The sequence below is a fragment of the Geotrypetes seraphini genome, chromosome 5 (assembly GCF_902459505.1).
Source record: "Geotrypetes seraphini chromosome 5, aGeoSer1.1, whole genome shotgun sequence".
Classification (NCBI taxonomy): domain Eukaryota; kingdom Metazoa; phylum Chordata; class Amphibia; order Gymnophiona; family Dermophiidae; genus Geotrypetes; species Geotrypetes seraphini.
The window spans coordinates 93876090-93893468 of NC_047088.1; the positions used below are offsets into that span (position 1 = coordinate 93876090).

At 45.9% G+C, this 17379-nt stretch overlaps 1 protein-coding gene across 3 annotated transcripts in view; it reads right to left on the minus strand.

Moving 5' to 3' along the window:
• LOC117361301 (protein ADP-ribosylarginine hydrolase-like) overlaps positions 1 to 17379 on the minus strand; it is a 49969-nt gene that overhangs the window by 11872 nt on the left and 20718 nt on the right. For all 3 annotated transcript variants that reach the window (XM_033946454.1, XM_033946456.1, XM_033946455.1), the window contains 3 exons: positions 11145 to 11243; positions 9587 to 9692; positions 9347 to 9426 (listed from right to left, as the gene is read on the minus strand). In XM_033946454.1, coding sequence (XP_033802345.1) covers positions 9347 to 9426; positions 9587 to 9692; positions 11145 to 11243 — 285 coding nt within the window. The remainder of the gene's footprint in view (positions 1 to 9346; positions 9427 to 9586; positions 9693 to 11144; positions 11244 to 17379) is intronic.

A 17379-nucleotide genomic window follows, 5' to 3' on the forward strand; every position in this document is an offset into this window, starting at 1 on the left:
TTACGATAATCCAACTGGGCAAGCATAATAGCCTGAACCAGCACTGAATAGTGTTCCTTTTTTATTATTTATTTATTCATTCATTCATTCATTCTCACATCAAAGAACAAAATACTTTGATAAAGAAAATTAAATATACTGTACATCTTAAAAGAAAATAATGCCAAAGAAAAGGGTGAAAACATTCACACCTATTAATGATACCATGAACAAAGTCCACAATTAGAGAGGGGAAAAACCATACCCAGTCAAGGGAAGTTCAACTTAAGAAATTTTTCATGGTCATATCTCATGACCTAAAGAAATGCAGTTTTTTTTTTTTTTACATTTAGGCCTGGGTGGTGGAAGTCACAGAGGGGTCTTGAACTGTTATGGCAGTCACAGAGGGGTCTAGAACTGTTATGGCAGCCTTGCCTTCCAGAAAAAATTGCATTTGATCTGGTTCATAGAAGATATTTATTTGCCTGATAAGTAATACAACATTTGCAAGGAAATCTAAGTTGATAGGTCGCTCCCAGACTCAAAACTGATTGACGAAATGTCAAATTTCTTCCGCCTATCCTGTGTCCACTTTTGAAACATCAGGAAAAATAGCAATCTTGTGGTCATAAAATTCAACATTCTCAGTTCTGTAAAAAAGAAGAACAGCTTCTTTGTCTTGCATAAAGACAAAGGTCACAAGCAGAGTAGCTCTCACTGAGATTTCAATCAGTGAGGATTCCAACATCCTGGTAAGATCCAAGTCTCCAGGATGTGTAGGTAACTTCTCTTTTTCTTCTTTCCGCAAATTAAGATAGTACAATTTCTGCAGCGGAGACATATTAGTCTCAGAAAATTTCAAAACCAATGTCAAAAAAGAATGGAAAAGTTCTCTAGGAGATTGCATTCTAGAAACAGGAAAATTGAGTATTCTCAAGTTCAAATTCCTATTAGCATTTTCAAAATTTTCAATTTTCCCGATTAATAGATTTTTGTCTTTCATTTGAAGATTAGAGGCAACTTTTAATTCTGAGACCGTGTTCTCTACTTGATCCAGTCTACCAGACTGCAGTTGAATTTTTTCCTCACAATTTTTAATCTGAATTGCAGTTTGTTGTGTTGAGATAATAAACTCTCCATGGCTCTCCTCAACGCCTTCATGTCCACCACAGCTGGCTTAATCAGGGGTTTCAAAGGCTGAACTGGAGAAATTAAAGTTATCTGACTTTGAACAGAAGATAATGCTCCTTTTTCTTCACTCGTCACTCCCTGAATGCCTCCTCCTTTTGCGGCCACCCGATGGTAACTCAGCAGAGATCGAATTACCTCCGGGGTCAAAGGTAATACCCGCGGCCCCAGTGGAGAAACACACCCTGACGCTTCCTGCTGGGCCGCTGGAATCCCCAACATCATCCTGGGACGTGGAGGCATAACAGGCCCAATCGGGCTCAATGATAAATCGCTGTCCATCTCTGGGGTCAGCCCCCCTCGGAGCGCAGATCCGCCCATTCCAAAAGGGACAGCATAGCTGGTAATAGCTGTCTAGAGTGTAACCGAAGAGGCAGAGGAATCAGGGAGATCACTCCTGTTTCTCCCCGCGTTTCGATATTACAGAAAATAAAACTCCGCTAAAAAGCTGGTAAGAAAAAAAACTTAGCTGAAAAGAAAAAAACGCCGAAAGTGCAGGAGCCTCTTCCAACACGTCTCACCCGACACCATCTTGGTTTCCCCCTCGCTATACCTCCTGAATAGTGTTCTTGGTGGAATAGTGATCTTACTTTTCTCAGCTGTTTTTTTAATAAAGTACTTTGAAAACAGACAAAAGACAACAAACCAGTGATTCCTTTTCAGAACACCCCACACAAATGGGAACGTTTAAACATAGTATGACATTCTTTGTAAGAAACAAGCCTTGGCAAAATACAGGTAATGTGGTTCACAGTGCTTATGCAAAAGTACACTGTACTGTTAGCAGACGTTAAACTTTCAAAAGATTGATCTTGAGAATCAAAAATCTCGACTCTTTTCTGACTGACAGATGGTTAACTAGTGTTTACCACATAAGAAGTGAGGGTGGGTATTCATCACTATCTCAAGGGTCTCCATGATACTTGCACACTAAGGGGCAAATTCTATTAAAGGCATCCTGATCGTAGGCAGCAGTAAGCGTCCTCCCGCTGTCTAACCAGCCAATTGGGATACACGTTAAAAAAACAAAAAAAACCCCAAAACCCAACAACTACCCCGAGACTGGCTGCCTACATTGTAGGTGTTTTCACCAGCCTAGGGTGATGCATAGGGCCGCTTAAGCTTGCCCAAGGCTAGGAATGGGTGTGGTTTCACCTGGAAATGGCCTTAGGTGAGCTTTGGCGGACCTAGGAGTCTCCCTAGTGACACGGTAGGTGCCTGAAATGTAGGCCAGCAAAATACTGGTCTATATTTCAAATAGATGTGGCCGCTGAGCCGATCATAGCAAGGGAAATCTCCCTCCCACCGGCAAGCAACACCTTCCTGGCAGCGGGAGAGATGCCCATTCCCTCCCACCACTCATTCCCCCCACCCCCAACATCCCCTCATGTCTCTGACAACCCCCTGCCCTCTCCCCTTTACCTTGTTACAATGGCTGGCCGGAGGGACACCTACTCCCTTGGCCAGCATAACATAACATAAAAACTTCTATACCCCAATACTATTAAGTTCTATGAATTACAATTAGATGAAATACTTCAGTTGCCTAAAAATCTAGTAAACAAATTTGTTTTTAAATGGCTTTTAAATTGTTGATAAGTATTGGAAGTTGCAATTAAGGAATTCAGGGCCTTATCCCAAGATGCAGCTTGTTAAGACAAAAGACAAGATGGTATTTTTTAAAATTTGCACCCTTTAACAAATGGAAAAGTGAATAGAGCATGTGAGTGTCTACAACGCACCAGGGAAGGGCCTAAGGTTCTGATTGGCACAGGTTGTTTAAGGTCTCTCCTATGGGAGGGGGCCTTAAGAGTCTGGGCTATTGCTGCCCGATTTCCGATTCGAATCGAATCAGGTGAATCGATTCAAATTGGTTCACTATTTTAAAAAGGATCGGCCTCCTGATTTGGTGACTGACCCTCCCCCCCTAAAGCAGGAGCAGCAGTGCTAACTCTTGCTGGCTGGCCGGCCACTGTTGCTCTTACTTTAGAGGCAAGGAGGGAGGGTCAGTCGGGAAGTGCTGCAGCGTCTTCCCCCCTGACCTCCCGCTCTTACCTAAATTACTGGCAGCCTGCAGAGAGGATCGCTGGTGCTTTAGCAATCCTTGCAGGTTGCTATCGGCCTCCGCAGCTGTCCTTCCCTCTGCAACGATCCTGCCCTTGACGTCAGATGAAGGGCAGGACTGCGGAAGAGGGAAGGACAGCTGCGGAGGCCAATGGCAGCCTGCAAGGATTGCTAAAGCACCGGCGATCTTCTCTGTGGGCAGCTCCGCTAGAGCGGGATGCCAGAGGGGAAGCTGAAGAACATGCAGGCCTTCGGAGGGTGGTGCAGGCCTTTGGGTGGGGGGGAAGGAACAGCCCAGGCCTTCTGGGGGGCCCTGGTGTAGAAGTACCTGGATGGAGGGAGGGAGGTAGGTAAGGGGGGGGGTTCAAAGAGATGTGCATATGCTGGACTGGGGGGAAGAAATAATGGGTCTAAAAATAGAGGAGAGGAGAGAGATGATGGACAATGGTGATTTAGGGATGGAAGGAACAGAAAGGGAGAGAAGTTGGACACAAGGGATGGAGTAGGGGGGGAGAATAGAGATACTGGATAGCAGGGTAATTGGGAAGAGAATGGGAGAGATGGTAGAGAAGAAGGAAGAGATGTAGGATGAAAGGGTAGTTAAGAAAAGGAGAGATGGTGGAACTGGGGATGGTGGGGTTCATCGCTGCAGCTGTGGGGATGGAGACAAAAAAAAAAAAAGGAAAGATGCCAGACCTACGGGGGAGGGAAGGGGAGGACAGAGATGGAAGATGGATGGTTCGCACCGAAAAAGAAGAAAATGACAAATGAGTAGGAGACCCTGGCAAGCAAGTTATTAGAAGACAACCAGAGCATGGGACTAACATGATTTGAATAATGTCCAGACAATAAAAAGGTAGAAAAAATAATTTTATTTTCTATTTTGGGATTACAACATGTCAGATTTGAAATGTGCATCCTGCCAGAGCTGGTGTTAGACCGTGAACATGAGCTAGGATTTAACAGAGAGAGGAAAAGTCTTTTTGTTTATTTTGTTTACACCATAGCATCAGTGTGGGTAGGAGAGGGCAAAGGGGGTGAAGAGGCTATAAAAAGGGTGAAGAGGTTATAAAATAAACCCACCAGGATGTTTTTTTAAAAAAAAAAAACATACAAAAACAACAAAACAAAAACACCCAATTGGGCAGGAAAATCGAATCGAAAAATTGGTTCAATAGACTGAATCTAATCAAATTTTTTTTCCCCAAAATCAGGCAACACTAGGCTGGCTGGATCCAGCCATCAAAACAAGGTAAGGGGGAGGGGTCGGCGGGAGGGAGTAGGTATCTTTCCTGTTGTTAGGGAGGGGGGTATCGGGGGGCTGTTTGACGGCAGAAAATTTTTCTGACAGATGTGAGCAGTCGTTGCCTTACTTTCTTATCAGTGCCCGAGCCAATCAGTGCTCAGGCGCTGATCAGAAAGTAAGGCAACGACAGCTCAGATCTGTCAGAAAATTTTGGTCGCAAATGTAGCACAAAGAAGTTAGAGAATCACTCAGCGATTATAGAGAATCGCTCGGAGTGATCATTTTAATATTAACGACCTCATTGTACTACATTTGCATGGCAGTATCAGACTGCTAGAAAACTTGACCACAGAAAGTCATTTTAATAATCTGCCGCTAAAATATATGCACGTTAAACCAACTGGAACCGGTTTAGCGAGCACATTAAAGGCAGATTTTAGTTTTGAGAATCTGCCCTTTGGTTCTTTAATGAAAGAGCACTCTTTAAGCTAAGTAAAAGGGCCAAGATACTGAAAAGTTTGGTAATGCATTTTGTATCAGGTTAATTAACTTGTTGATTTATTGCATGAATAAATGTAGCTACTTATATTATGTTGAAGGCTTTTCTTCGTGCTCGTCACTTAAAACAATGCACTGGAATGCAGTGGCGTACCTAGGGTATGTGGCACCCGGGGCCCATCATTTTTTGACACCCCTCCCCCATGGAAAAAAATATTTTTTGTAATGACCATGAAACGTAATAAATGGTCAGAATAGAACAGGCAGTGAAAATTTTCTTATATTCCAAACATAACATAACATAAATTATGTCTGAATTGTCATGACATCAGAAGTACATATGGAGTAGTTGCAGGTGATGTTTGGGACAGTTCTGATTGTGTTCGGTTTTATGTGTTTTTTGAATAGAAAGGTTTTTATTTTTTTTTGAAGGTTCAGTCTATGGTCGATGTCAGTTGGGGGTCGAGTGTTGCAGCTCGAATGGCTAGGAGGTTGTCGAACAGTTTTTTTCTTTCAACGTTTTTGGTTGTAGGGTGTGTGAATGGTGCGTGAGTTCTCCTATGTCTGTTTGAGGTGGATTGAATTATTTAGCTGAAGAAATTAGTTACCCCCTCATCCCACACACATTAATTCTCTTCCATTATAAAAAAACATTGATAAGTTCCCAGAAAAAAAATACATTAAAATAAAAAGTGAAAACAAAGGCCCCTACTGATGAGAACATAACATAAGAATAGCCTAACTGGGTCAGACCAATGGTCCATCATGCCCAGTAGCCCATTCTCATGGTAGCCAATCCAGGACACTAATAACTGGTCAAAACCCAAAGAGTAGCAACATTCCATGCTACCGATCCAGGGCAAGCAGACACTTCCCCCATGTCTTAATAACAGATTATGGACTTTTCCTCCAGAAATTTGTCCAAATCTTTCTTAAAACCAGCTACACTATCTGCTTTTACCATAACTTCTGGCCACTTCATTTTTAAGTTTAGATCTTTCCTTTCAAACAGAGACCTTGCTAGATGTCAAATACAGCACAAGGTAACTTCACATGGACTTAGCTGTGCAGGAAATGTGAATCTCCTCATACACCCACCATATAGTGCAAAAATGTGCAAAGGTCTGTTTATTTCTTTCGATCACTACATAGCCTAATGCCACACAAGCAGTGCTGTACAAACATATTCTGTAGGTCAATGCTAAGGATAACAAAGTTTCCTTCCTTGGACCAGAAGGAGATACTGATAAACCACTGGAAGAGATTCCAAAACAACACCCAAAGACCCACTCAGTGTGTGAACCAGTTGAGTGGAGTGGACTAACTGGGGGGTAGAAATGGGCCCGGAGTTTGCTCAGCAGAATTTCCCAGACCACCTCTTCCTCTCAACACATTAACACGCTGCCACCACCACCACCACTAGGAACACCTCACTGGGTAGGCCAGCTATGCTATAAACTTTATAAAACACATTATTATATTTTCTTATAAAGCACATATTTTAACTGAACTCTCTGACATCCTCAGCCTTTCCATTCACAAAAATAGAAGGAAGAAAAGTTCCCATTTCCTGCTGTCTCATGTCCCCGGCCTATACAATATTTTTTTTCTGCAGACCCTTCAAAAGTCTGACCAAATCCTCGTTTCACTTGCATTATAAAGTACTGAGGATGCCATCTCTCCCCAATCCCAGGTCCTAAAGTCTAAGACAGTAGTGCAAACTAATGCTGCCAGATTCAGGAAAAAAAAATTTCGATTCGATTCAGCCTATTGAATTGGTTTTTCAATTCAATTTTCCTGCCCAGTTGGGTGATTTTTTTCAAAACTCCTGGTGGGTTTTATAGCTTTTTCACCCCCTTTGGCTTCTCCTAGCCACACTGGCGCTATGGTGTAAATAAAATAAAGAAACAAAAAGGACTTTTCCTCTCTCTGTTAAATCCTAGCTCACGTTTGCAGTCCAACACCAGCTCTGGCAGGATACACATTTCAAATCTGACATATTATAATCACAAAACAGAAAATAAAATTAATTTTTCTACCTTTTGTTGTCTGGTTATATTTCAAATCTTGTTGGTCCAAGGCTCTGGTTTTCTTCCGATAACTTGCTTGCCAGGGTCTCCTTCTTTCTTCTTTCTGCATGCTAACCATCCATCTGCCAACTCTGTCCTCCCTTTCCATTTCCCTTCCCTCCCCAGGAAGTCTGGTATCTTTCCTTTTTTTCATCTCCCTCCACAGATCCACCTTTTCTTAACTACCCTTTCATCCGGCATCTCTCCCTCTTTCCCCACCACCCCAGAGTCCACCATCTCTCCCTTTCTTTTCCCAATTACCCTTCTATCCAGTATCTCTATCGCTCCTCCACACCATCCCTTGTGCCCAATTTCTCTCCCTTTCTGTTCCTTCCCTCCCTAAATCCCATGGTCCATCATCTCTCTCCCTCTCCTCTATTTTCAGACCCATTATTTCTTTCCCCCCCCAAAGTTTGGCATATGCACGTCTCTTTGAACACCCCCTTCCCTCTGTGTACTTCTAAACCAGGGTCCCCCCTTAAAGGTCTGCCTGTCCCCCCTTGAAGGCCTGCACCCCCCTTGAAGGCCTGTCCCACCCCCTTGAAGGCCTGTCCCCCCTTGAAGGCCTGTCCCCCCTTGAAGGTCTGCACCCCCCAAAGGCCTATCCCCCCCTTGAAGGTCTGCACCCCCCAAAGGCCTGTCCCCCCCTTGAAGGCTTGACCCCCCTTGAAGGCCTGCCTGCCTGTCCCCCATTGAAGGCCTGTCCCCCCCCTTGAAGGCCTGCACCCCCTTGAAGGTTGGCACCCCCAAAGGCCTGCACCCCCCTTGAAGGCCTGTCCCCCCCTTGAAGGCCTGTCCCACCCCCTTGTAGGCCTGTCCCCCCCTTGAAGGCTTGTCCCCCCCGAAGGTCTGCACCCCCCCTTGAAGGCCTGACCCCCCTTGAAGGCCTGCCTGCCTGTCCCCCCTTGAAGGCCTGTCCCCCCCCTTGAAGGTTGGCACCCCCCCAAAGGCCTGCACCCCCCCTTGAAGGCCTGTCCCACCCCCTTGTAGGCCTGTCCCACCCCCTGAAGTCCTGCCTGCCTGTCCCCCCCTTGAAGGCCTGCCTGCCTGTCCCCCCCTTGAAGGCCTGTCCCCTCCCTTGAAGGCCTGCACCCCCTTGAAGGTCTGCACCCCCTTGAAGGCCTGCACCCCCCCGAAGGCCAGCACCCCCCCCCCCCCGAAGGCCTGCCCCCCCCCGAAGGCCTGCACCCCCCTTGAAGGCCTGCCTGCCTGTCCCCCCTTGAAGGCCTGTCCCCCCCTTGAAGGCCTGCACCCCCTTGAAGGTTGGCACCCCCCCAAAGGCCTGCACCCCCCTTGAAGGCCTGTCCCACCCCCTTGTAGGCCTGTCCCACCCCCTTGTAGGCCTGTCCCACCCTTGAAGGCCTGTCCCCTCCCTTGAAGGCCTGCACCCCCCCCGAAGGCCTGCACCCCCCCCGAAGGCCTGCACCCCCCCCGAAGGCCTGCACCCCCCCCCGAAGGCCTGCACCCCCCCCCCCGAAGGCCTGTCCCCCCACTTGAATGCCTACCTGCCTGTCCCCCCCTTGAAGGCCTGTCCCCCCCTTGAAGGCCTGCACCCCCTTGAAGGTCGGCACCCCCCCGAAGGCCTGCACCCCCCCGAAGGCCTGTCCCCCCGTCCCCCCCCCTTGAAAGCCTGTCCCCCCCTTGAAGGCCTGCACCCCTTTGAAGGTCGGCACCCCTCCCCGAAGGCCTGCACCCCCCCTTTAAGGCCTGCACCCCCCCCTTTAAGGCCTGCACCCCCCCTTTAAGGCCTGTCCCCCCTTTAAGGCCTGTCCCCCCCTTGTAGGCCTGTCCCCCCCTTGTAGGCCTGTCCCCCCCTTGTAGGCCTGTCCCCCCCTTGTAGGCCTGCCTGCCTGTCCCCCCCTGAAGGCCTGCACCCCCTTGAAGGTCGGCACCCCCCCCGTAGGCCTGCACCCCCCCTGAAGGCCTGTCCCCCCCTTGAAGGCCTGTCCCCCCCTTGTAGGCCTGTCCCCCCTTGAAGGCCTGCACCCCCCCTTGAAGGCCTGCCTGCCTGTCATCCCCCTCCCCCTTGAAAGCCTGCCTGCCCGCCCGCCCCACCCTGCCCCTCCCTTGGTACGCCACTGCTGGAATGTCCAGTCCTCTTATTTAGTGAACTGCCTAGAAGTTTTTGGGTGTTGGCGGTATAGAAAAATAAAGTTATTATTATTACACTAGAACAACTTTGTTTCTTTGCTGACTACAGCAATGTACTCAGCAGTTTTAATAAACCCTAAGGGAACTAACTTGCAATACAATAGCTTGTCAGTTGGTAAATAGACCCCAGAGTAAACTCACTCTGGCTTACCTGTGGGGTGATTATGGGTCATTCTTCCACTCTCTACACTTACTTGGATGAGGTCTTGGAGATCTGAGGGGCGAGGATACCTGTAGACAGGCAGAAGCTAAATAAATCATGTGAGAAAAAAACCAAAAAACCCACCAACCCAACACCCTCCAAACATCCTCCAAGAGAGAGAGAGAACAAACAAGAAAAGAGAAAAACATCTGTGAATGGACAGCAGTGAGAAATTACAGTGCTACAGACCTGAGCCCAATGCACATGGACCTCATGGCTGCTCCACAGCCCGTAGCTTTGGGGTTAAATGGGATCCTGTAGCCACTGGTCTCTCCAGGCCTGAGCTGAGAAGTACCTGCAGAACACACAGCTCTGAATACTCCCCTATGAGCTAGCATTATTTTGAAAGTGTGCACATTACATATATGTGCCTACATATGTACAATATGTGTAGATTTGTATGTTATTGTGCAAATATGTGTAACAGCATTAGTATTCACAAGCATATAATAGATTCAGTGTTTACACATGTATGGTCATCAGTAGCAGTGACTTATAATTGTCCTTTCAGCAACCCTAACCAGATCCGGTTTACAATACTAAAGACAAGTACAACATCAGTTAAATATTAATACATTTCCCCCCCTCTTATAAATAACAATTTTTTAAAAAATCTAACCTACCTCTCTCACAAATGCATGGAAGAGGTTTTTAGCGCAGGCCAGCGCACTATATGCTCTGCACTGCTCCGACGGTCATAGAGTTCCTATGAGCATCGGAGCAGCACAGAGCATTCAGCACACAATCTGGCACTATAGGAATTCTATAAGCGTCGGTGCTAAAAAACACGCTACAATTTAGTAAAAAAAAGGGGGGGGGGGTTATATTGTTCTGTTTTTAATTTTGTATTTGTACACTGCCAAGTACTGCTCGATTGTCTAATAAATAATAAAATTTTGTTTTGGAAATTGAACCATGGATATGATTCTTTTTTCTTTCCTTTTTCTGTTACTTTTTTGTAACATTTAATAAATTCAATTTTAAAAAAATGATACCAAGACATGAACCCCAATATAAAGCAAACATATCAGAGATGAACCCTTCACCAAGAGGATAATGAGATGAGAACATCTTACAAGACATGACCCATCTATGATACGAAGTATGAAACATTACAGGGCACCTTGATGAGTTTCTACATAGGATTAATTTCAAACACTTGATAATTTGAAGAGGATAGTTACACTGAAGGGCTCACAAATTCACTTGTTCTGCCCCCACATACATAAGAGCAGATTGCTTGTATTGAAATATGTACATGTGTGTTTCTTTAACTCAAGCTCCCAGTGTGCACTGCTGTATACTTGGTGGGCCAATGTCTGCCTTTTCGCTTGTCTGTTCAGAGAGCAAACTCAATTTTAGCCAGCACATAACCTAGGAAAGCATTGCTCCCCATTTGTTTGTTTGTTTTCCTTTGAATCTATTAATTTAAAATTAGCTTAGATGGCTAAGTTCTAAAGTACAATATTATCCTCCACAAAGTGTGGCATGCAGTCCTGGCTACCACTGTCTCTGAGAAGTGACAGTAGAGTGTAGACTTGTAAAAAAGACAAGATCCCTTAAGAGCAACTGAATTGTGAGTTTATTTCTTTAAGTTTGTATTAAAGAAGCTTTACTTACGGAATATAGCATCCAATCTATTATAAGACTACAGGTTCAATGAGTTTAAGCTGCTGACTATCCTCAGAGCCAGAGCAAGAGGTCAGAACATCACTTTTCCCTCCCTCACTGAAGATTCCCTATCTACCTAGGATGCTGGTAGGACCAGGCTTCCTTCCCTCCATGTCCTTCATAGCCTCCACATATCTTGAAGCCAGATCTTGCCAGAGACTCTCTTGCCTCTTCCCTGTGGAGAGAAAAAAATAATCAGACGTCATGAAGAGAACCTCCCCACAACATCCAGACATTACAAAGAAAGCAAAAAAGGTTTCTTTCCACAATGTACAGAGAGACAGAGAAAAAGGACCCCCTTCTCAAAACATGCAGAAGCCTTCATATGTTCTTTCCTAGTGAAGGGGGAGGGACTCCCTTAGATGGGATTGTGCAAGATTGGATTGTCGAGTTCAGCGAGACTGAGGATGTCAGGGCAAAAAGAAAGCTACAGCAAGCAAGCAAGTCTAATCTATGTTGTCATCTTTCAACCTTCACCCCTGGCAAAAGTTGGCTCTTTCCTGTCCCTGAAGAAGCCACTAGACTACCAGAGATAATAAAGGGATGTGTGTGTGTATGTAGGGGTAGGTGTGTGTGTGTCATGCCAGCTCAGGGTTGCACCACGAGGGGGTGTAGGTGGGAGGGAAGGGAGTTGGCATCGGGATTGCACCATGGATGATAAGATAGGGCATGGGGGATCAGGTTGGGGTTGCCCCAAAGAGAGGGGTAGGCAGGAGGGATGGAGGGACAGATGGATGGTTAGCAGGGGAGGGGAAAGAGGGATGATGGATGAATGGTAGGCAAAGCAGGGAGGGATGATGGATGGATGGCAGAGGAAGTGGAGCAGGGTATAGCAATGGGTGGCTCTGGCCTACCCAGCAACGGAGAACATTGGGTGGAGGGGAGGAAGGGAGAGATACTGCAAAGGGGTGGAGAGGAGCAAGAAAGGGAAAATGTTACATATAGTGTAGAGAGGAGGGAGACAAACTGCAAGGAGGGGGCAAGAGAGGAAGAAATATTGAATAGGGGTGCATGGGGAGAGAGGGAGAAATGTTAAAACTTATGGTAGAAAGGAGGAAGAGAGATGTTTGACCCAGGGCACAAAAGAGTGGGAGAGATGGTGGATAGTGAGAGAGGGGCAGAGAAGTTAGACATGACAGAGAAAAGAAGAGAATGCTATATGAGGAAGGGGGAAGGGAGAAGAGAGATGTTTGATCAAGATGCAAGGGAGGGAGAGGGAGAGATGTACAACATACATAGAAGATGATGGCAGAAAAGGGCTACAGCCCATCAAGTCTGCCCACTCTGCTTACCCACCCCCTGTTTATGTCCTAATGACCCAATTTCCTTATCTTGACCCTCGTAGGGATCCCACATGGGTATCCCATTTATTCTTAAAGTCTGGCACGCTGTCTGCCTCGATCACCTGCATTGGAAGCTTGTTCCAATGATCAACTACTATCTCTGTGAAGAAATACTTTCTGGTGTCGCCATGAAATTTTCCACCCCTGAGTTTTGAGCATGTGTTAACTTTTAATGTAGTGATTATAATATTTTATGTCAGTTTTTTAAATTTACATCTATTGTAAGAACATAAGAATTGCCGCTGCTGGGTCAGTCCAGTGATCCATCATGCCCAGCAGTCCGCTCCCGTGGCGGCCCCCAGGTCAAAGACCAGAGCCCTACCTGCATACATTCCGGTTCAGCAGGAACTTGTCTAACTTTGTCTTGAATTCCTGGAGGTGTTTTCCCCTACAACAGCCTCCTAAAGTGCATTCCAGTTCTCCACCACCCTCTGGCTGAAGAAGAACTTCCTTATGTTTGTACAGAATCTATCCCCTTTTAACTTTAGAGAGTGCCCTCTCGTTCTCCCTACCTTGGATAGGATGAACAACTATCTACTAAGTCTATTCCTTTCAGTATCTTGAATGTTTCGCTCATGTCCCCTCTCAGTTTCCTCTTTTCAAGGGAGAAGAGGCCCAGTTTCTCTAATCTCTCGAGGTACGGCAACTCCTTCAGCCCCTTAACCATTTTAGTCGCTCTTCTCTGGACCCTTTCGAGTAGTACTGTGTCCTTCTTCATGTACAGCGACCAGTGCTGGACGTAGTATTCTAGGTGAGGGTGTACCATGGCCCAGTACAGTGGCACGATATCCTTCTCCGATCTGTTCGTGATCCCCTTCTTAATCATTCCTAGCATTCTGTTCGCCCTTTTCACCGACGCCGCGCATTGTGCGGATGGCTTCATCGACTTGTTGACCAGTACTCCCAAATCTCTTTCCTGGTAGACTTCAGAAGGTGGTGGTTAACGGTACCCTCTCTAAAACGTCAGAAATGACAAGTGGAGTACCGCAGGGCTCAGTCTTGGGCCCGCTCTTTTTCAACTTATTCATAGGGGACCTGACTCAGGGGCTTCAAGGTAAAATAACACTATTTGCCGATGACACCAAACTATGTAACATAGTGAGCGGCTCTGATTTACACGATAGTATGACGCATGACCTTTTTTTGTTGGAATGTTGGTCATCTACCTGGCAGCTGGGCTTCAACGCCAAGAAATGCAAGGTCATGCACCTCGGCAGTAGGAATCCATGCAGAACTTACACCTTAAATGGTGAAACCTTAGCTAGGACTGTAACAGAATGAGATTTGGGAGTGATCATCAGTGCAGATATGAAAGCTGCCAATCAAGTGGAGAAGGCTTCATCTAAGGCAAGACAAATGTTAGGTTGTATCTGCAGAAGTTTCGTCAGCTGGAAGCCTGAGGTCATCATGCCGTTATACAGAACCATGGTGAGACCACATCTGGAATACTGTGTGCAATTCTGGAGGCCACATTACCGTAAAGATGTGCTAAGAGCAGAGTCAGTTCAGCGGATGGCCACCAGGATGGTCTCGGGGCTCAAGGATCTCTCATACGAAGAGAGGCTGAACAAGCTGCGGCTCTACTCTCTCGAGGAACATAGGGAGAGGGGAGACATGATTGAGACATTTAAATACATCTCCGGACGTATCGAGGTGGAAGAAGATATTTTCCTTCTCCAGGGAACCTCAGCCACAAGAGGGCATCCACTTAAACTCAGGGGCGGGAAATTTCATGGGGACACCAGAAAGTATTTCTTCACCGAAAGAGTGGTTGATCATTGGAACAAGCTTCCAATACAGGTAATCAAGGCCAACAGCGTGCCAGATTTTAAGGGTAAATGGGATGCCCATGTAGGATCCTTAAGAGGGTGGAGTTAAGGATGGGTCATTAGGAGAGGGATTTCCAGGAGAGCAGACTCAGGGGGGTGGGTCTGTGAAGTGGGCAGACTTGATAGGCTATGGCCCTTATCTGCCGTCATTTTTCTATATTTCTATGTTTCTAGGGGTTCTCTCCAAGTACAGCCCCGGACATCCTGTATTCGTTTAGAAGATTTTTGTTACCGACATGCATCACCTTACACTTATCCATGTTTAACCTCGTTTGCCATGTTGCGGCCCATTTCTCGAGCGTGTTTATGTCACGTTGCAGATCTTCGCCGTCCTCCTAAGTCTTCACTACTCTGAATAACTTCCGCAAATTCAATCACCTCACTCGTCATACCAATTTCCAGATCGTTTATAAATATGTTGAAGAGCACGGGTCCATGCACCGAACCCTGAGGCACTCCACTGGTGACGCTTTTCCAGTCTGAGTATTGTCCATTTACCCCACTCTGTTTCCTATCCGCCAGCCAGTTTTTAATCCATGTGAGTATTTCACCCTCAATTCCATGGCTCACAATTTTTCAAAGTAGTCGTTCATGCGGAACCTTGTCGAACGCCTTCTGAAAATCTAGATATACAATGTCGATCGGGTCACCCTTGTCTATCTGCCTGTTTACTCACTTGAAGAAGTGATGCAAGTTCATCAAGCAAGATCTTCCTTTGCTGAAGCCATGCTGGCTGGTCCTCATCAGATTGTGTCCGTCAAGGTGCTCAATGATGCAGCCCTTTATCAGCGCCTCTACCATCTTTTCCGGTACCGAGGTCAGACTCATCAGTCTGTAGTTTCCCGGATCACCCGTCGAACCTTTCTTGAAGATTGGCGTAACATTCGCCACCTTCCAGTCTTCCGGAATCCTTCCTGATTTGATCGACATATTGGCTATTAGTTGAAGCAGTTCAGCTATAGCCCCTTTCAGTTCCTCGATTACCCTCGGATGGATGCCATCCGGTCCCGGGGATTTATCATTTTTAAGCCTATCAATCTGCCTGCATACCTCTTCTAGATTGACCGTCAACCCTGTCAGTTTCCCATCTTCGTTTCCCATGTATAGCCTGTCGGCGTCCGGTATGTTGTGTATATCCTCTTCGGTAAACACAGACGCAAAAAAAATGGTGTTCAATTTGTCGGCGATGGCTTTGTCCTCCTTCAGCACTGCCTTTATTCCATGGTCATCCAACGGCCCCACTGCTTCCTTTGTGGGTCGTTTCCCCTTAATATATCGAAAGAACGGCTTGAAGTTTTTTGCCTCCTTGGCTATTTTTTTCCTCATAGTCTCTATTGGCCCTTCTTACTGCCTTATGGCACCTGCTTTGATGCTGTCTGTGCTTTTCTAGTGCAAGGGGATACCATTTTCTCTTTCTCTGGTGTTGCATTGTGGCTTATTGTTAAATCACCAAGAGGATTGTGAAAAATTGCAAGAGGACCTTGTGAGACTGGAAGACTAGTCGTCAAAATGGCAGATGACGTTTAATGTGAGCAAGTGCAAAGTGATGCATTTGGGAAAGAGGAACCCAAACTATAGCTATGTGATCCTGGGTTTTGTGTTAGGAGTCCCTGCCCAGGAAAAGGATCTAGGTGTTATTGTTGAGGATACAATGAAACCCTCTGCTCAATGTGCAGTGGAGGCTAAGAAAGCAAATACAATGTTAGGAATTATCAGGAAAGGAATGGAAAACAAAGATGAAAATGTTACAATGCCCTTATATCGCTCTATGGTACGGCCACACCTCGAATACTGTGTACCATTCTGGTCACCATATCTCAAAAAAAGATAGAGGAATTAGAAAAGGTACAGAGAAGGGCATCAAAAATGATAAAAGGGATGGGACGACTTCCCTATGAGGAAAGGCTAAAGCGGCTAGGGATTTTCAGCTTGGAAAAGAGATGGCTTAGGGGTGATATGATAAGAGGCCTATAAAATACTGAGTGGAATGGAAAGGGTAGATGTGAATCGCTTGTTCACTTTTTCCATGTTACTAAGTAGTAGATTTAAAACAAACCAGAGAAAATATTTCATACACGTGTAATTAAACTCTGGAATTTGTTGTTGGAGAATGTGGTGAAATCAGTTAGCTTAGTGGGGTTTAAAAACGGTTTGGATAATTTCATAAAAGAGAAGTCTATAGGCCATTATTGATGTGGCTTGAGGAAATCCACTGCTTATTCCTGTTTTGTTTTGTTACTTGGGATCTAGCTAGGTGAATGTGACCTGTGTTGGTCGCTATTGGAAATAGGATAATGGGCTTGGCAAATCTTATGTTCTTAAAATCAGGACACCTCCCCCCCACAATTTTCCTATAGACTTCAATAGACAGTACTCATTATGTCTGTGCTAGTCTAGCATGCTTCAGGTGTCACCAAAACTAGAAATGCAGAAAAATACTGCTTCAATCTGCAAACCAAGTCCATTTGCTAGGATCTTTGGGCTGCTAGTCAGACTTAAAGCCCAACCACAGCCTCAATCTCTCTGCAGATCTATGTACGAGCAGGGGGAGTAATTTACACAGATGGCACCTGCTGGACAATCAGGATGCAAGCTAGCTTCAAGGGGAATGGACCCCATGCTTCACAAGTCCAAATGCAGGCCTGCCGGACAGAACCCCAAGGGTTATCTTGCCAGCTGCAGACTACTTTCACCGAGTCTGCTTCCTCTCCCAGGCTGAGCTGCCCCAGTGTCACTGGGGACTTCTCTAGCACTGAAAGCCTTGAATTCGAATAAAAATACGTTATTGGAGCAGATCAGAACCACACCTTCTCAACTTGCTTGCAAAAGGAAAAAAAACTGAAGGGGGGCTCTACAACATTGGAGGAGGTAGAGCTGAAGAATGTAAATTTTATCCTTCTGCAATTAACTTGTGAGTATGGAAATATAATCTACTGTCAGGACTCCTCCATTTGCACCTGAAAGGAGAAATTAGGTTCTTACTTGCTAATTTTCTTTCTGTTAGCTTGTAGACTGGTATAGTCCTTACGAATAGGTAATATGCCTCACTGCTACCACCAGATGGAGACTGAGATCAAACTTGTATATCAGTATAGCATGCCCCTCTTGCTACTCCAGTTTGCCGAATAGCCAAGCCGAA